At 48.8% G+C, this 20,627-nt stretch overlaps 1 protein-coding gene across 1 annotated transcript in view; it reads right to left on the reverse strand.

The window, feature by feature from the left end:
• LOC140191849 (ATP-citrate synthase-like) overlaps positions 1-20,627 on the reverse strand; it is a 255,506-nt gene that overhangs the window by 7,765 nt on the left and 227,114 nt on the right. The window contains exons 20-23 of the mRNA XM_072249640.1: positions 17,569-17,719; positions 12,307-12,450; positions 5,697-5,810; positions 2,813-2,895 (exon numbers count right to left, since the gene is read on the reverse strand). Of these exons, the coding sequence (XP_072105741.1) occupies positions 2,813-2,895; positions 5,697-5,810; positions 12,307-12,450; positions 17,569-17,719 (492 nt within the window). The remainder of the gene's footprint in view (positions 1-2,812; positions 2,896-5,696; positions 5,811-12,306; positions 12,451-17,568; positions 17,720-20,627) is intronic.

Raw genomic sequence — 20,627 nt, forward strand, 5'->3', positions numbered from 1 at the left:
ATCGATATTCATGCCATCATGTTACAGGCAGAGGTGTTTGGGTGAAAGTATGGGGGAGGGCAGTGTTAGGGGTAGGTGTTTTTAAAAACAGAGAGTAGTGAGTGCATGGGACACCCAGCCAGGGGTGGTGTTGGAGGCAGATCTCTACTGTCAAAGTACATGAATGTCAGCAAAGCAGCACACACACACACACAAAATGCTGGAGGAACCCAGCAGGCCAGGCAGCGTCGACGTTAATTAACAAACAGTCGACGTTTCAGACCGAGACCCTGCTTCGGGACCGGAGACGGAGGGGGAAATGACACCGGGATAAGGAGGAGTGGGGAGGGCAAGGAGGAGAGATAGAAGGTGACAGGTGAAAACAATACCCCACGCTGGGGGGAAGAACTCAGCAGGCCAGGCAGCACCTGTGGAAAAGAGTAAACACTCGACGTTTCGAAACCAAGACCCTACTTCGGGGCCGGAGACGGAGGGGGAAATGACACCGGGATAAGGAGGAGTGGGGAGGGCAAGGAGGAGAGATAGAAGGTGACAGGTGAAAACAATACTCCACGCTGGGGGGAAGAACTCAGCAGGCCAGGCAGCACCTGTGGAAAAGAGTAAACACTCGACGTTTCGAAACCCAGACCCTACTTCGGGGCTGGAGAGGGAGGGGGAAGGCGCCAGAGTGAAAAGATGGAGGGTGGGGGGGGAAAGAGAAGGGAGGGGGATAGACAGAAGGTGCCGGGTGAAGCCAGGTGGGTCGGAGAGGTAAAGCCAAGGCACTACTGGACGAGGAGCTGTTCTGTCCCACACAAGGCAGCAGTCGAGTGCCACAACCACCCCTTGCTCATCCTCAAACAAAACTAAAGAGCTTAAAGGGTAAGGTGGGCGGGCGGGGGGGGGGGCACATATACCAGTCTGCATGGGGGGAGTGGGGAGGAAATTGGCTGGTGGAAGAGGGTCAAAAGCTTTTAAATTCCTGGGTGTTAACACGTTGGATGAGCTGTCCTAGGCCCTAGCACGGGAACGCAAAGCGTGGCAGAGAAGGGGCCTCTCTGCCCAACACGTCTCTCCCCACTCCGGGGGGGGGGGGGGCGGGCAAGCATCAAAAGATGGCCCCCCAGCTTCTCGCGGGTCTTCCGGCCCTCTGAGCCGCACTCAGCCTGTTTAACCCCAGCCCAATTGCAGGACCATTTACCTGCCAATGCCTGGTGCGTCTCTGGGAACCAGAAGGCGCTCAAACCGGAAGTAGCTCAGAAGAAAGTCGCTCAGGTGATCGATGGTTGGGCCGAGCCGTTCTCTGAGCTCGGCTATCCTGACTTGCCAACGTCTCGTGGCCGACGCGCTGTTCGATTGCGCGGCGTCCCCCCCCCCCCCCACCGAAGGCCTACGCATATCGAACAGCTGATTGGTCATCACCACGGAAACCCGACTGTGATGCGGGGAAGGAGGGAGGGGAGTCTCGTCGCCGGACGCGGTGCGCTGTCCGCTGGAGTTTTTGCCCGCACCGGCTCCCAAGTGGGATCGAGGTCTGCGCGTCTGGTTGCAGAGTTGCTCGCGGAATTCCGGGAAGCCTGTAGCATGCTGCGTGCTCGCTTGCGCCATGAGCTTCACTGATTCCCCTGGCAAATTCGGTCACACCGCTCTACGACCAGTCAGCTGATTGAAAAGTATGCAAGGGCCAAGCATTCAGTGGGAAGGAGAACACGACACCACAATCGAACTGCGCGGCCGGCGACGTCTCCTCGCGTGGCGATGAAACGCTTGCAAGCAGAGATCACCGAGATCGGAGAACAACTTGACCCAACCAACGTACAAACAGCGCCGGGTCACCCTGAGCAGTAACAGCGTCGCGCTAAACCGCCACTGTGGCTCCCAATATTATAAAAAATTGGTTTAACAAATAATGCAGCCTTTAGAAGTATTTAAGTGACTCTGTGACACAGTGGGACATCTGACTACAGAAATGGTATAAAAACAAAAGCCTTTTTTTTTAAAAAAAAAGAAATCTTTATCTGAACAAGCTGGAGGAACTCAGCAGGCCGGGCAGCATCCGTGGAAATGATCAGTCGACGTTTCGGGCCGGAACCCTTGTCAGGACCGCAGGGGGAAGGGGCAGAGGCCCCATAAAGAAGGTGGGGGGAGGGTGGGAAGGAGAAGACTGGTAGGTTCCAGGTGAAAAACTAATAAGGGGAAAGATAAAGGGGTGGGGGAGGGGAAGCAGGGAGAGGATGGGCAGGAAAGGTGAAGGAGGAATAGGGGAAAACACAATGGGTAGTAGAAGGAGGCGGAACCATGAGGGAGGTGATAGGCAGCTGGGGCAGGGGGCGGAGTGATATAGGGATAGGGGAAGGGAAGGGGAGGGAATTACCAGAAGTTGGAGAATTCTATGTTCATACCAAGGGGCTGGAGACTACCTAGACAGTATATGAGGTGTTGCTCCTCCAACCTGAGTTTAGCCTCATCATGGCAGTAGAGGAGGCCAGGTATGGACATATCTGAATGGGAGTGGGAAGCAGAGCTGAAGTGGGTGGCTACTGGGAGATCCTGCCTGTTTTGGCGGACAGAGCGGAGGTGCTCGATGAAGCGGTCCCCCAATCTGCGTCGGGTTTCACCGATGTAGAGGAGGCCGCACGGGGAGCACCAGATGCAATAGATGACCCCAACAGACTCACAAGTGAAGTGTTGCCTCACCTGGAAGGACTGTTTGGGGCCCTGAATGGTGGCAAGAGAGGAGGTGTAGGGACACTTACGCCAGTATTAGCAGAGTATTTTGTGTTTTTGTTTTTATCTGAACGAGATAATTTAACAAAGTCAGAAAAATACTCACCTTGTGAACGCACCACAGTTCCTCAGCAGATCGACCATTGCGACACCAATAAAGCCGTCAACGTTCAGGATGAGATTTGGTTTCTGAAACAAAAGTAGCAGTTACCATTCACCGATGGTCTTAAATTGGGCGTCAACATCCCCGAGCGCCTAACCTGGTCCCAACGTACCGCTGCAGCCATAAAGAAGGCAAGACGGCGGCTGTATTTCATTAGGAGTTTGAGGAGGTTTGGTTTGTCAATGGAAGCACTCGAAAGCTTCTACAGACGTGCCGTGTAGAGCATTCTGACGGGCTGCATCGCCGTCTGGTATGGTGGGGCTGCTGCACCGCACCGAAGGAAGCTGCAGAGAGTTGTAAAATTAGTCAGCTCCATCACGGGCACTGGCCTCCGTAGTATCCAAGACATCGCCAAGGAGCGGTGCCTTATAAAGACGGCGTCCATCATTAACGACCCCCATCACCCAGGACGTGCCCTCTTCTCATTGCAAGGAAGTACAGGAGCCTGAAGACACACACTCAGCGATTCAGGAACAGCTTCTTCCCCTCTGCCATCAGGGAGGAGGTACAGGAGCCTGAAGACACACACTCAACGATTCAGGAACAGCTTCTTCCCCTCTGCCATCAGGGAGGAGGTACAGGAGCCTGAAGACACACACTCAACGATTCAGGAACAGCTTCTTCCCCTCTGCCATCAGGGAGGAGGTACAGGAGCCTGAAGACACACACTCAACGATTCAGGAACAGCTTCTTCCCCTCTGCCATCAGGGAGGAGGTACAGGAGCCTGAAGACACACACCCAACGATTCAGGAACAGCTTCTTCCCCTCTGCCATCAGGGAGGAGGTACAGGAGCCTGAAGACACACACTCAACGATTCAGGAACAGCTCCTTCCCCTCTGCAATCAGGGAGGAGGTACAGGAGTCTGAAGACACACACTCAGCGATTCAGGAACAGCTCCTTCCCCTCTGCCATCAGGGGGGAGGTACAGGAGCCTGAAGACACACACTCAACGATTCAGGAACAGCTTCTTCCCCTCTGCCATCAGGGAGGAGGTACAGGAGCCTGAAGACACACACTCAACGATTCAGGAACGGCTTCTTCCCCTCTGCCATCCGTTTTCTGAATGGACAGTGTTGCTACCTCACTATTTTCTTTTGTTCTCTTTTTGCACTATTTACTTAATTTAAATTATAAATACATATATTTTTTTTCCTTCTTGTAACATATAGTTTTTTTAATATGTATTGCAATGTGCTGCTGCTACAAAACAACAAATTTCATGACATTTGCTGGTGATACTAAGCTTGATTCTGATTTCGTAATTCCCACCTTGCATGACATCTGTCGAGCTCTTGCTCACCTCCGAAGCCCTTTTACATCCTTCCCTGAGATCCCACCTAGTGTTTTTGCTTCCCCCCACCATCCAACTCCCAAAACCAACAGCAGACTTGTAAATATCAGAATCAGAATCAGGTTTATTATCACCAGCATGTGTCATGAAATTTGTTAACTTGGCAGCAGCAGTTCAATGCAATACATAATATAGAAGAAAAAATAATAATAAATAAAATACGAATAATAAATAAATTACAGTACACATAGTTGAATAGATTAAAAATCGTGCAAAAACAGAAATAATATTTATTAAAAAAGTGAGGCCATGTTCACGGGTTCAATGTCCATTAGGAATCGGACGGCAGAGGGGAAGAAGCCGTTCCTGAATCGTTGCGTGTGTGTCTTCAGGCTCCTGTACCTCCTCCCTGATGGCAGAGGGGAAGAAACTGTTCCTGAATTGTTCAGTGTGTGTCTTCAGGCTCCTGTACCTCCTCCCTGATGGCAGAGGGGAAGGAGCTGTTCCTGAATTGTTGAGTGTGTGTCTTCAGGCTCCTGTACCTCCTCCCTGATGGCAGAGGGGAAGGAGCTGTTCCTGAATCGTTGAGTGTGTGTCTTCAGGCTCCTGTACCTCCTACCTGATGGTAACAGTGAGAAAACGGCATGCCCTGTGTGCTGGGGGGTCCTTAATAATGGACGGTGCCTTTCTGAGACACCGCTCCCTGAAGATGTCCTGGGTACTTTGTAGGCTAGTACCCAAGATGGAGCTGACTGAATTTACAACCCTCTGCAGCTTCTTTCAGTCCTACGCAGTAGTTCTCCCCCCCCCCACCCCTATACCAAACAGCCTGTCAGAATGCTCTCCACGGTACATCTATAGAAGTTTTTGAGTGTATTTGTTGACATACCAAATCTCTTCAAACCCCTAATGAAGTATAGTCGTTGTCTTGCCTTCTTTATAACTGCATCGATATGTTGGGACCACGTTAGGTCCTCAGAGATATGACATTTAGGTCCCTTGACCCAAGTTGTTAACGACAAAGACCATAAACAGCTGGGGTACAAGCATCAACCTTTGGGTTCTGCCTCTAGCCACAACCCGTCAGCCCGCTCAAGGCTCACTTATCCCCACTCTTTGGGACCATCAAAATGTAAATCACGGGTCCCAAAAGCAGTTTAGCCGCAGAATCATCTGTGAAAGAAGAAGAACTAAGGGTAGTGTTTCGTGAACTGTCCGAAGGATGTCACTGAGGTTTGCTCAGACCCAAAGAGTGGGAGTAAACTGTGTCAAGGACTCTGTGGTTCGATGTCGACTATTCTGTGCGTTTTTCCCTCATTTTCTTGCTGTCTGCGTGATTTTTTTCCCTGTTTCTATTGGGCACTGGGGGTTTGATGTATTCTTTGTTGGTGGTGTTTCTTTGTTTCGTGGTGTTTCAGGGAGACGGATCTCAGGGTCCGGTACCGCGAACACAGTTTGATAACGAACCCACTCCAAATCGACGGCCAGACAGCGCGCCCGCCGGGTTTCTGTGGACCCAGATTAGCTCCTTACCTTGGAGGTAGTGATCTTCTCCACCTCCAGCGCATAGTCAAGGAGAGGCGTCGCCGGGAAATGCTGCTTCACAAAGTCCTTCAGTATCTGCACTCTCATGTCCGGGTTATTAATCTGCGACCAGGGAAATTTGACTCATCACCACAGCCCACAACACAACAAATATATAGATACATACACACGCAAAGACACAAAAACAGAATTAACTATAAGACCAGAACTTGATCTGAAGGTAATGGTCAGACCACACTTGAAGTCATCATTATGCGCAGTGTCGTATGACATCATCATTATGTGTCGTGTCGTATGACATGGCGATCATGGTCTTTTCATGACCATGATTGCTCTTGGCAATTTTTTTTTTACAGAAGTGGTTTGCCCATTACCTTCTTCTGTGCAGTGTCTTTACAAGCCATCATCATTTAGAGATTGCCCGCCTGGGGTCAGTGGTCGCATCACCAGGACTTGTGATCTGCACCGGCTGCTCGTACGACCATCCACCACCTGACCCCATGGTTTCACCTGACCCTGTTCAGGGGGGCTAAGCAGGTGCTACACCTTGCCCAAGGGTGACCTGCAGGCTAGCAGAGGGAAGGGGCACCTCACACCTCCTTTGGTAGGGACGTACCTCCACCTTAACACCCCAACTCTCGGTGTATTGCAAGCAGATCCAGGTAGCTTATCTTAGGGAGGACGTGCTGGCATTGCAGAGGCTACAGAGGAGGTTCACAAGAATAATTCTGGGAATGAACGGGTTAACGCACGAGGAGCACTTGATGGCCCTGGGTCTGAACTTACTGGAGATTCTAAAGGCTGGTTTATACTTGTGCGTACCACCTTACGCCGTAGCCTACGCGAGTGGGCTACGCTGTTGGGAGCATTTATACTTGTACGTTGGTGTGTCCGCGTCGCTCTGCAATTCGCGCACGTCACGCATGTGCACACACCTGCCCGCGCAAGGCTTCGTGGTCATGGTAGTCTTTCTCGGGGTAAACAAGTTTAAAGCGAGCGTCTTTTTCCGTGAAAGCGAAATGTGTCCTCCATAATTTCGGAGGTCTGTAAAGCTTTATGGAAAGCATTGCACCCAGAGTTCCTTCCCTGCCCTTCAGTCGCCCAATGGGAAGCTATTGCAGCGAAGCAGGAAATGCGATGCTACAAAGTGGACCAATCACAGCTGCTGCGGTCTGTGTTACCGCGACGCGTAGTTACATTTTGGCAGAGGTGCGCGTCAGGCTACGGCATGGGGATCCACATAGGCTCCGCGTAGGGTTCGCGGCTAGATACGGCGTCGATTTGACGTAGAAGTATAAATCAGCCTTAAGAATGAGGAACACACATCAAAGTTGCTGGTGAACGCAGCAGGCTAAGCAGCATCTGTAGGAAGAGGTGCAGTCGACGTTTCAGGCCGAGACCCTTCGTCAGGACCGAATGAGGATTAAGAATGAGGAGTGGGGGTGGATCTCATTGAAACCTACCAAATTTTGAAAGGCCTAGATAGAGTTGATGTGGAGAGGATGTATATTTAAAGCGGAGATTGGTAGGTTCTTGATTAGTGAGGGTGTCAAGGGGTAGGGGTAAGGCAGGAGAATGGGGTTGAGAGGGATAATAAATCAGCCCTGATGGAACAATGGAGCAAACTCGATGGGCTGAATGGTCGAACTAATATATTATGTCTCAGTAGTCCTGTCCTGAGCCAACATAATTCTGGGATTAACAAAGGAAAGTTGTACTGAAAAGATTACTCTCTAACCCTGCCACCTAAAAGACACCAACTGACTGAACCTCCATAACACTCTTGACTACAGAATTCCAAGGATGCGCTGCCCTCTTTCTCAGCTCTGTTCCAAATTACTTTGACACTGGAGATCCATAAGACCACAAGATACAAGAGCAGAATTGGGCCATTTGGTCCATCGTGGCTGATTCATTTTCCCTCTCAGCCCCGATCTCCTGCCCTCTCCCCGTATCCCCTCATGCCCTGACCAATGAGAAATCTATCAACCTCTGCCTTAAATATACCCAATGCTTACGGCAACAAATTCCACAGATTCACCACTCTCTGGCTAAAGAAATTCCTCCTCATCTCCACTCTAAAACACTGCCTTCTCTATCCTGAGGCTGTGTCATAGAAACACAGAAAACCTACAGCACAATACAGGCCCTTCGGCCCACAATGCTGTGCTGAACACCTTACCTTAGAAATTACCTAGGGTTACCCACAGCCCTCTATTTTTCTAAGCTCAATGTACCTGTCCAGGAGTCTCTTAAAAGACCCTATCGTTTCCACCTCCACCACCGTCACCGGCAGCCCATTCCACGTACTCACCACTCTCTGTGTGAAAAACTTACCCCTGACATCTCCTCTGTACCTACTTCCAAGCACTTTGAAACTGTGCCCTCTCATGCTAGCCATTTCAGCCCTGGGGAAAAGCCTCTGACTATCCACACGATCAGTGCCTAACATCATCTTATGCACCTCTATCAGGTCACCTCTCATCCTCCGTTGCTCCAAGGAGAAAAGGCCAAGTTCACTCAACCTATTCTCATAAGGCATGCTCCCCAATCCAGGCAACATCCTTGTAAATCTCCTCTACACCCTTCCTGTGGTTTCCATATCCTTCCTGTAGTGAGGCGACCAGAACTGAGCACAGTACTCCAATTGGGGTCTGACCAGGGTCCTATATAGCTGCAACATTACCTCTCGGCTCTGAAACTCAATCCCACGATTGATGAAGGCCAGTGCACCGTATGCCTTCTTAACCACAGAGTCAACCTGCGCAGCAGCTTTGAGTGTCCTGTAGACTCAGACCCCAAGATCCCTCTGATCCTCCACACTGCCAAGAGTCTTACCATTAATGCTATATTCTGCCATCATATTTTATCCACTAAAATGAACCACCTCACACTTATCTGGGTTGAACTCCATCTGCCACTTCTCAGCCCAGTTTTGCATCCTATCGATGTCCCGCTGTAACTACTGACTGCCCTCCACACTATCCACAACACTTCCAACCTTTGTGTCATCAGCAAAGTTACTAACCCATCCGTCCACTTCCTCATCCAGGTTACAAATCATAAAGAGGAGGGGTCCCAGAACAGATCCCTGATGCACACCACTGGTCACTGGCCTCCATGCAGAATATGACCTGTCTACAACCACTCTTTGCCTTCTGTGGGCAAGCCAGTTCTGGATCCACAAAGCAATGTTCCCTTGGATCCCATGCCTCCTTACTTTCTCAATAAGCCTTGCATGGGGTACCTTATCAAATGCCTTTCTGAAATCCATATACACTACGTATACACTTTTTCTTTTAACCGTGCCCATGGTCTGTTCTTTATCAAATTACGGTATTGCTGGCATTGTTGTAACTATGTTATAATTATGTGGTTTTTGTCAGTTTTTCAGTTTTGGTTTGTCTTGTGTTTCTGTGATATCATTCTGGAGGAACATTGCATCATTTCTTAATGCATGCATTACTAAATGACAATAAAAGAGGACTGCATGTCCTTATAATCTAATCTACTGCTATACCATCAATGTATTTCGTCACATCCTTGAAAAATTCAATCAGGCTCGTAAGGCATAATCTGCCTTTGACAAAGCCATGCTGACTATTCCTAATCATATTATGTCTCTCCAAAAGTTCATAAATCCTGCCTCTCAGGATTTATGCCTCCTCCGGTCTTAGATTCCCCCTCCATAGGGAACATCTTCTCCACATCAACTCTATCAAGAGCTTTCACCATTCGATAGGTTTCAATGAGGTCACCCCTCATTCTTCTGAATTCCAGTGAACACAGGCCCAGAGCCATCAAATGCTCTTCATATGACAAGCCTTTCAATGACTGGAATAACTTTCCTGAACCTCCTTTGAACCCTCTCCAGTTTCAGCACATCTGTTCCAAGATGAGGGGCCCCAAACCTGCTCACAATACTCCAAGTGAGGCCTCACCAGTGCTTTATAAAGCCTCAACATTACATCCCTGCATTTACATTCTGCTCTTCTCAAAATAAGTGTTGACACTGCATTTGCCTTCTGCACCACCGACTCAACCTGCAAATTAATCTTCAGGGAATCCTGCACAAGGACTCCGAAGTCACTTTGCGCCTCAGATTTTAACATTTTCTCTCCATTTAGAAAATAGTTCACGATTCTTCTTCTTCAACCCGAAGTGCATGACCTTACACTTCCCGGCACTCTTGTCCATCTGCCATTTCTTTGTCCGTTGCTGCATCCAGGCACAAGACCAAGGCAAACCACAGGTGGATAGGGTAGTTAAGAAAGCTTATGGGGTGTTAGCTTTCATAAGTTGAGGGATAGAGTTTAAGAGTCGCGATGTAATGATGCAGCTCTATGAAACTCTGGTTAGGCTACACTTGGAGTACTGTGTCCAGTTCTGGTCACCTCACTATAGGAGGGATGTGGAAGCACTGGAAAGGGTACAGAGGAAATTTACCAGGATGCTGCCTGGTTTAGAGAGTATGCATTATGATCAGAGATTAAGGGAGCTGGGGCTTTACTCTTTGGAGAGGAGGATGAGAGGAGATATAATAGAGGTGTACAAGATAATAAGAGGAATAGATAGAGTGGATAGCCAGCGCCTCTTCCCCAGCGCACCACTGCTCAATACAAGAGGACATGGCTTTAAGGTGAGGGGTGGGAAGTTCAAGGGGGATATTAGAGGAAGGTTTTTTACTCAGAGAGTGGTTGGTGCGTGGAATACACTGCCTGAGTCAGTGGTGGAGGCAGATACACTGGTGAAGTTTAAGAGACTACTAGACAGGTATATGGAGGAATTTAAGCTGGGGGCTTATATGGGAGGCAGGGTTTGAGGGTCGGCACAACATTGTGGGCCAAAGGGCCTGTCTGTACTGTGCTGTACTATTCTATGTTGCTGTATGTTAAACCTGCAATTGTCCTGTCAAATCCCGTGCAAACTTTGAATATTTCATCTGAACATCGAGAGTGTATGCCCTGCCTGACTTGTCTTGTTACAGGTGGCAACTCTACCTTGCCAGGAGTCAATCCCACAAGCCTTTACTGTGCTCTTTACTGCTTTCATGTACGCTTTAGTTGGGAGACGGCACCTGCGCACAATACTCCTGATACAGTTCCAACGGGACCCTACGTAATTACAGCATGGAGTCTGTTGTACACAAACTCCTTGCAATAAACCACACACACTTCTGTCTTTCCTCCAAACTCGCCCTGGTTTGGAGGTTTGCGTGCCTCAATGACTGGTCAAGTGGTCCACCAGTCCTCCAGGTTTTTTTTGGGGTGGGGGTGGTTCAGGTCAGGGCTAACAACCCTGACTGGTCAATCAAAACTGTTACAGAAACTAGGATTAAATCAGTGACTTTAGAAGCCTATTCCACTCTGCGTCTATATCCTGAGGCCGTGACTCTCCCAGCATGGGAAACATCCTTTCCACATCTACTCTGTCTCAGTCTTTTAATGTTCGAAAGGTTTTAATGAGATCCCCCCCCTCATCCTTCTAAATTCCAGCGAGTACAGACCCATCAAACGTTCCTCGTTTGGTAACCCTTTCATTCCTGGACTCATCCTTGTGAACCACCTCTGGACCCTCTCCAACGCCAGCACATCTTTTCTAAGATGAGGAGCCCAAAACTCAAGGTGAGGCCTCACCAGGGCCTTATAAAGCCTCAGCATCATATCCTTGCTCTTGTATTCGAGACCTCCTGAAATGAACGCTAACATGGTATTTGCCTTCCTCACCAATGACTCAACTTGCAAGCTAAACTTTAGGGAGTTCGGCACAAGGACTCCCAAGTCCCTTTGCACCTCAGATTTTTGGATTTTCTCCCTGTTTAGAAAATAGTCTGCACATTTATTTCTAATACCAAAGTGCACGACCGTGCATTGTGATGACAGAATTGTCCTTTGACCTTTAGCAAACAAAATGTCATGTAATATTGGGTGAACAGGCCTTCTTCCTCCACAGCATGTCTCATTTCATTGAATAGACCACATCTGTATGCACCAGCTTCAGTCTCTCTCCAGTGGCATTGCTCACAGTTTCCTTACAGGCAGTGGCGAGATTAACCTACTCTTCGATCCAGCCCTTTCCTTGTCCATAGCCCCCTATTCTTCTGCCATCTGTGTTCTTCTTAAAATGCCCCTAACGAATCTGGCTCTGACGCCACCCCTGGGCAGCACCTTCCACACACCCACCCCCCTGTGTGTAAAGGACTTACCCCTGACGTCCCGCCCCATACTCTACGCCAATCACCTTAAAAATTATGCCCCCCACTCCCACTTTCTATCGTGCAGTTCCACCTCGGGAAGAAGTCTATGGCTGTTCACTCGATCTGTGCCTCTTATCATCTTGTACTCCTCTATCAAGTCACCCTCACCCTCCTTCGCTCCAAGGACAAAAGCCCCAGCTCCCTCAGCCTGTCCTCATAATCCAGGCCGCATCCCGGTACGCCTCCTCCCCTCTGCACCCTTTCTGAATCCTCCACGTCCTTCTGGTGATGAGGCGACAGGACGGGCCACAACTCCTCGGGCACCCTGCACGTGCCCCCCCAGGATTTCTAGCGTCTACGCCGGAACTCGCCGACCTCACCTGCGCCCGCGTTAGAACTCACCGACTTCACCCGGTGTCCAATCCCCATGATCAGCCTCCCTTCCTTCTTCATCTTGTTGACAAAGTCCATCGCAATGAGGCTGCTGTCGAAGGCCTTGCTGAACTGCTTGGCCGCCGCGTCCAGCGCGCCTCCGAACCGGTCACCCTGCAGGAGCGGAAACAGATCCAGGTCACGGGTGGCGCATTAGCTCGGGGGGTGGGGGCGCCTGTCCCTGCACTGGGACTCGGCAGCTTTTCAACTAATTGTGGGGCGGCGGGGCAGAGATAAGTCTCTACCACAGGAGGCGTTCATTTATTATCAAGGTACACCACGCTGAGATTCTCCTTTTCCAGATAGTCACGAAACCACGAGGAAGAAAAAAGAACAGCAACACTATTATCACCCCCTCCAAAAAACAAGGGCAGAGGCCCCCAAAATACCCCTCTCCCTGCGCAAAAAAAAACACTCAACATGAACATTGATCCCGCGCCCCCCCCCGCCCCCGGTGAATGAAACACGGAAAGAACATCGGGCTCCAATTACTCCCTCTTCCTGCACAAAGAAACCCACAGAAAAAACACCACAAGAACATCGGCCCACCCCAATCCCCTTCCCACCCCCACAAAAGAAAATGAGAAAGAACAGGCAAAAAGCACAGAATATAAAAAAAACTATAGGACTGAAAAAAAAAAGTCCACAGATCACAGTCCAAATTCATATGCAATTGTAGAAAACCTCGATAACATCCTCCTTCTCTCCGCTAGCCTGTAGGTCACCCTTTGGCTGAGATGGTGCAAGGCTTTTGAAAAGGAAGCTCGGGACCTTCTGGTACTTTTTGGCGGGCTGCAACCACAACGACCTTCCAGGCATTGGGCAAATGCCAATAAAGAGAAGCGAGGTGCAAGTGGAGTGGCCATTGTTGGAGTGGATAGCCTTAGAGCGGTCAGGCTTTGGCGAGAACGGACGGATGTTCTGAGTAAGTTTCCAGAAAGTTTTCTCTTTCTTTGTCTATGGGTGAAAAGTCAGTGCATTGAGAAAGGGTCCAGAGTTAGTGGCTCACTCTTTGTGTGAGATGTAGGGAGTCTGGGAGACCCCCAGTCTCCCAGATAACTGCATCTGCAGCTCCTTAGAGACTGCCTTAAGGGAACTGGCTCTGCAGCTCAATGCCCTTCGGCTCATACGGGAGGATGAGGAGGTGATAGGTTGGAGCTACAAGGAGGGAGTCACCCCTAACGTTGCAGGAAGAAGGTAGCTGGGTGACAGTCAGGAGAGGGAAAGGGGTCAGGCAGCCAGTGCAGAGCACCCCCTGTGACCGACATCCTCAATAACAAGTGTACCGTTTTGGATACTGTCGGGGGGTCCACAAAGGGAAAGCCACGGTGATGGAATCTCTTACTCAGAGTCTGCTTCTGTGGCTCAGAAGGGCGGAGTGGGGAAGAGAAGAGAAGTGCAGAGGATTCCATAGTTAGAGGAGATAGCAAAGGAACAGCCCTCTTCAGGTCATGCCATAGCACCTCAATTGGGTTAAGGTCTGGGCATTTGAAAACATGATTTTTATTTTCTTTTTAAACCATCCAGTTGTTTATTTACTCTTCTTTCAGATCATTGTATTGCTGCATCATCAACTTCTATTAAGCTTCCCTGACATCCTCCTGTAAAATGTCCTGATCCGATTTTGAGTTCATTGTTCCCTCAACAATTGCAAGCTCTCCAGGCCCTGAGGGCAGCAAAGCAGCCCCAAACCATGATGCTCTTTTCGCCATGCTTCACGGTTGGGGTGAGGTTTTGGTGTTTGATGTGCAGTGCCCCTTTCCCCTCCAAACACAGCACTTCTGCAAAAAGTTCAACCTTTTTTCCCCATCCGTCCACAGAGCATTGTCCCAGAAGCATTGTGGAACATCCACGTGGTCTTTTGCAAACTCGAGACATGCAGCAATTTTTGATTCGGAGAGCACCGTGGTGTCCTTCCGTGAACACGATTCTATAGAAACCATAGAAAAACTACAGTACAGAAACAGGCCTTTTTGGCCCTTCTTGGCTGTGCCAAACCATTTTCTGCCTCGTCCCACTGACCTGCACACGGACCATATCCCTCCATACACCTCCCATCCATGTACCTGTCCAATTTATTCTTAAATGTGAAAAAAGAACCCGCATTTACCACCTCGTCTGGCAGCTCATTCCATACTCCCACCACTCTCTGTCTGAAGAAGCCCCTCCTAACATTCCCTTTAAACTTTTCCCCCCTCACACTTAACCCATGTCCTCTGGTTTTTTTCTCCCCTTGCCTCAGTGGAAAAAGCCTGCTTGCATTCACTCTATCTATACCCATCATAATTTTATATACCTCTATCAAATCTCCCCTCATTCTTCTACGCTCCAGGGAATAAAGTCCTAACCTATTCAACCTTTCTCTGTAACTGAGTTTCTCAAGTCCTGGCAACATCCTTGTAAACCTTCTCTGCACTCTTTCAACCTTATTTATATCCTTCCTGTAATTTGGTGACCAAAACTGAACACAATACTCCAGATTCGGCCTCACCAATGCCTTATACAACCTCATCATAACATTCCAGCTCTTATACTCAATACTTTGATTAATAAAGGCCAATATACCAAAAGCTCTCTTTACGACCCTATCTACCTGTGACAACACTTTTAGGGAATTATGTATCTGTATTCCCAGATCCCTCTGTTCCACTGCACTCCTCAGTGCCTTACCATTAACCCTGTATGTTTTACCTCGGTTTGTCCTTCCAACGTGCAATACCTCACACTTGTCTGTATTAAACTCCATCTGTGAGGAGGGGAGACGGAGAGGAGGGGAGACGGAGACGGGCTCATGTGGAGCGTCTGGTCGACCACCGTTGTTGGTCCTAGGCAGCCAGTCGAGGTGGTCCGAGGGGTCGCAGTGTGAAGAAGAAGGGTCCTGAGCTCCAACTGTTTGTGCACGAAGCGATTGAACTTTGATAAGTGTGGCACCTCTTATTTTCCTTTTATATTTATTCTCTATTAATTATATAGCTCCAGTAATATCTATAAACAGTAAATCATTTAATCGTATCTGGTGTACTGTCTGTTATTTGAGTGGGGTGGGGTACATCACACAGCATCCACACAAACTATTACCCAGTTTGGCGGGGCCGAGGGCTGTCTCCCTAGACGACAGCGAGCCGAGCGACCCTGAGGCTGGCCGGGGGGGGCGGGCTACATGTAGAATGCATTACCCCAGAGGTTCACACACTTCTTTGAACCTAGACTGTGATTGCTCAAATGGCGTACTCAGTATTAATGAGAAGTACTATTGTTTCTTCTCCATGGATTGTCACCTTGTCGCGGTGGAGAAGCTTGTGTGGTCCTGTGATCCCAAGAGTGATGCTGTCTGGAGCTATGCTCCTGGTAGGGTCACCCATGGCAGTAAGGTCGAGGGTGAGGTCCCTGACAAAAAACAATCCAACCAAGACCTCAACGGTGGAACAGGTGGACGAAGTTACTTCAAACTCAACGGCTGTGAAGGCGGATGAAGGCTGCAACAAATCCATCAGATCCAATCGCCGTGGTTTCCACGCCGTTGGAATCAGTTGGTTGATTTGTGAAGTATCGTGTGCTTCTTGGAGTGCAACATCAAGTACACGTTAAACAAATACACGCACAGGCATCTTCACTCTGTACGGAACGAAGACCAACACCCTCGGCCTTGAGGGAGAGCCACGACGAATATTGTTTGTATGTTATTAGTTTACGCAGATTGTGTCTATTATTGTGACTTAGATGAAGATCAGACCACACTATAGGAGTAATTAATACAGAAAAACAGGTAATTGCAAAGGGTTCACAAACTTTCTCCCAACTGTATATCATCAGCCAATCATGTGGCAGCAACTCAATGTGTAAAGGCACGCAGACATGGACAAGAGGTTCAGTTGTTGTTCAGACCAAACATCAGACTGGGGAAGAAATGTGATCCAAGTGACTATGACCATGGAATGATTGTCGGTGCCAGACGGGGTGGTTTGAGTATCTTGGAAACTGCTGAACCTTCCGGAATTTTCACGCACAACACTCTCCAGAGCGGGGGTTCCCGACCTCTCCTGATGTCACGGACCAACGCCATTAAGCATGGGGTCCGTGGAACCCGTTTTCTGGAGTTTACAGAGAATGGCGTGGCAAAACCAAAACCTTCCAGTGAGCGGCAGCTCTGCGATAGCGAGAGCGGTCAGAGGAGAATAGGCAGTGTTACATACCTCAAGGAGATCTTGTGAGAATGATGTAATGGTCTTTTGGAGGTCACCTGATGTAATCTTCCCACCGATGTGAGGTCACGTGATGACATGTCCACCACGGGTATATAAGGGAAGACTTCAGATGACGCAGTTAGTTTTTAGTTTTCCAGCTAGAACGTTAGTGTGTCTCCGTTTCTGTTGCATATTTGTTTTTATGACGCAGTTTCATTTTTAAAACGGAGTGTTACGTTCTGTTGCAAGGTACAATAGTGCTGGATTGGCAATTTCTGCTAGATGTGTTGATGTACCTTTTTCCAGTAGTATTGGAGAGTGAAGACTTCATCGAAGTACAGGATATGAAGGATTAAGAGAAGTCGGGAGCGTTTGGCAGTTTAATAAAGGATCGACCTTATTGAGTCCTCGTTGAAGAAGTAGCGACCTGCATTGAGGATAACTCTTGCCGAAAGAGCAAGGAGTTCATGCGGGATTTGCTCTCTAGAAGAATTTAAGGTCAGTTGTTTTAAGCTGTTTATTTCCTTCATCATGAATCCTAAGGAAAGTCGCGTCTATGAAGAAATCCTTCTCCAGAGAAGTCTCTCCCAATTGAACGTATAAATCTGTTGGACTTTCGAATTTACCATTTTAAGAACTGTTTTCGCATTTAACGCTTTAAGAACCAGTAGCGAGTGACGATTTGTTGAATGGCCGCATAGCGGTTAATTTCTGGTTAAGGTTTTCGTTTGGTCTGTCTTTATCCGTGTTTAATAAATGCTTGGTTGTTTTGGTTGTCTCGATTGATATTCATTGTTGCCGGTTACGTAACAGCAGTTATTTGAAAAATGACATAGAGCAGGTATCGCTCAGTGCAGCAGCTCGGACACATGCCAACACTGAGCTTTGTATGTCCACCTTACGACTTTACTATTCGGACAGACCTAGGTCCTGTACCAACTAGTTTTAAAAAAAAAAACAGAAAAGCAAAGAACGAGGAAGGCACGCAGGTTAAAACCTCGGCGCAGCGCGCGCCCGTGCTGGTTCGAGGTAATGCTAAATGACTCACGATGGTCAGAAGGCCGGACGTGAGGCTGGAGATCAGGTCCTTCCCTGCCCGGGCGCACACGATGGTGTTGTGAGCCCCGGAGACGGCTGGCCCGTGGTCTGCCGTCACCATCAGGCACATCTCGATGAACTGACAGGCGTGCTTCGGCAACCTTGAAGGAAAGGCAAGGCAAGATTAGTACCCCACACGGGCAAGGAGCAAAAAAAAAAAAAAAACAGTAGAAGCTTTTTGTGTGATGCATGGCTCTGGGGTTGAACACCAAATGGGGTTTTTTTTCCCCTCACTTTTACTTGCTTAGTAGGGTCTTTTTTTCTTTTTTTTCTTTTTTTTGTCACCAAAACTTTTTCGATCTTTAAAACAATGTTTTTTTTTGAGACATTGTAAGAGTTGCCTACTTCGATGTACGCTAATTTTGGATAATAATAAAAAGATTTGAAAAGCAAGATAGAAGGAAAGAAAAAGAACAGCTCTTGGATGAATTTATTTTGCGTTTGTAATGCCCTTAAAACCAGCAGATCTGAGCTGGAGGAACGCAGCAGGTTAGGCACTATCTACACAGAGGACTAAGCAGTCACCATTTTGGGCAGAGACCCTTCTTCATTCTCCTGATGAAGGGCTTGATACGTTGACTGCTCATTCCTCTCCATAGATGTTGCCTGACCTGCTGAGATCACCAAAACAAAGGAGCTGGTTGTGGACGACAGGAGGAGTGCAGACGGGCTAACCCCTATTGACATCAACGGATCTGGGGTTGAGAGGGGGAACAGCTTTGAGTTCCTCGGCATCCACATCACTGGGGATCTCACGTGGTCTGTACACACTGGCTGGGTGGTGAAAAAGGCACAACAGAGCCTCTTTCACCTCAGACGGTTGAGGAAATTTGGTCTGGGCCCCAAAATCCTAAGAACTTTCTACAGTGGCACAATTGAGAGCATCCTGACTGGCTGCATCACTGCCTGGTATGGGAACTGTACCTCCCTCAATTACAGGATTCTGCAGAGAGTGGTGTGGACAGCACAGTGCATCTGTAGATGTGAACTTCCCACTACTTAGGACATTTTACAAAGACATCCACTCTATTTGTTTCCTCTAGTCCTAGACTCCCCAACTACAGGAGACATCCTCTCCACACCCACTTTATCTGTGCCCTCTGGTCCTAGGCTCCCCCAGTAAAGGGAACATCCTCTCCACATCCACTCTATCTGTGTCCTCTGGTCCTAGACTCCCCCCACTATAGGAAACATCCTCCCAACATCCACTCTATCTGTGCCCTCTGGTCCTAGACTCCCCCACTATAGGAAACATCCTCTCCACATCCACTCTATCTGTGTCCTCTGGTCCTAGACTCCCCCACTATAGGAAACATCCTCTCCACATCCACTCTCTGTGCCCTCTGGTCCTAGACTCCCCCACTATAGGAAACATCCTCTCCACATCCACTCTATCTGTGTCCTCTGGTCCTAGACTCCCCCACTATAGGAAACATCCTCTCCACATCCACTCCATCTGTGCCCTCTGATCCTGGACTCCCCCACTACAGGAAACATCCTCTCCACATCCACTCTATCTGTGACCTCTGGTCCTAGACTCCCCACTATAGGAAACATCCTCTCCACATCCACTCTGTGCCCTCTAGTCCTAGACTCCCCCACCATAGGAAACATCCTCTCCACATCCACTCTATCTGTGTCCTCTGGTCCTAGACTCCCCACTATAGGAAGCATCTTCTCACATCCACTCTACCTGTGTCCTCTGGTCCTAGACTCCCCCACTATAGGAAACATCCTCTCCACATCCACTCTATCTGTGTCCTCTGGTCCGAGACTCCCCCACTATAGGAAACGTCCTCTCCACATCCACTCTATCTGTGTCCTCTGGTCCTAGACTCCCCCACTACAGGAAACATCTTCTCCACATCCACTCTATCTGTGTCCTCTGGTCCTAGACTCCCCCACTATAGGAAACGTCCTCTCCACATCCACTCTATCTGTGTCCTCTGGTCCTAGACTCCCCCACTACAGGAAACATCTTCTCCACATCCACTCTATCTGTGCCCTCTGGTCCGGGACTCCCCCACTATAGGAAACATCCTCTCCACATCCACTCTACATTTCAGTGTTTGAGAGGTTCGAGGAGGTAAGGAGGAACCATCAGGAAGCAGTAATCTATTTCAGCCTAGGGAAATGTGCGGCCCACTTGGCGTACCTCGTCTGCTGGCTGCAGTCCCTTGTCGACACCTGTCCTGTTTGTAACCAATGATGCAGGTCTTGTTTTTAAAACGAGAGACTGATATCTATTTTGAGCCCCTGCTGTCAAAAAGTGTGTCATATCCTGCTGAGTACGTCTGTACTGTGGTTAGTCCTGCTGGGTGGAACGGCCATATTGTGCTCCTATTTCTTATGTTACATAGTGAAATTTAACCCTTCACTCTCTCCCTTTTTGTTCCTCGAATCTTCCACGCAGCACCTTTGGACAAGGAGGGGGAGAAAATAACCGCAGTTTTATTGTCCTTAGCGTCCCCAATAAAAGAGGGGTTTACCACTTCACTGCCTGCATTAGCGGGCACGTTTTATCACGGGAGGGTGGAGAAGAGGCTTACGAGGATGCTGCTTGGATTAATTAGAGGGCAGGTGCTGTACCTAGAGGGTGCGGGAGGTTCGCTAGGATTCTGTCTGGAATAGCGGGCACGTTGGACAAACTTGGGTTGTTTTCCCCGGAGAGGTGGAGGCTGAGGAGAGATCTGATACAGGTTATGACAGGCACACACAGAGTGGACAGAGAGCATCTCTCCCCCACCGCCCCCTCCCCAAGGGTTGAAACGTCTAGTACCAGAGGGCATGCTTTTAAGGTGAGAGGGGCTAATTTCAAAGGGGCTGTAAGGGGCAAGTTTTTTTTTATATTACACAGAGAGTGGTGGATGCCTGGAATGTGTAGCGAGGCAGGTTAGGAAGGTTCAATCGTTAGGCATTAATATCGAAGTAGTGAAATGGATTCAGCAACACTTTCAGTACGCTGAATGAACTCAGCAGGTCGGGCAGCATCAGTTAGAAACGGTGAGT

This window comes from Mobula birostris, chromosome X, assembly GCF_030028105.1.
Source record: "Mobula birostris isolate sMobBir1 chromosome X, sMobBir1.hap1, whole genome shotgun sequence".
Lineage (NCBI taxonomy): Eukaryota > Metazoa > Chordata > Chondrichthyes > Myliobatiformes > Myliobatidae > Mobula > Mobula birostris.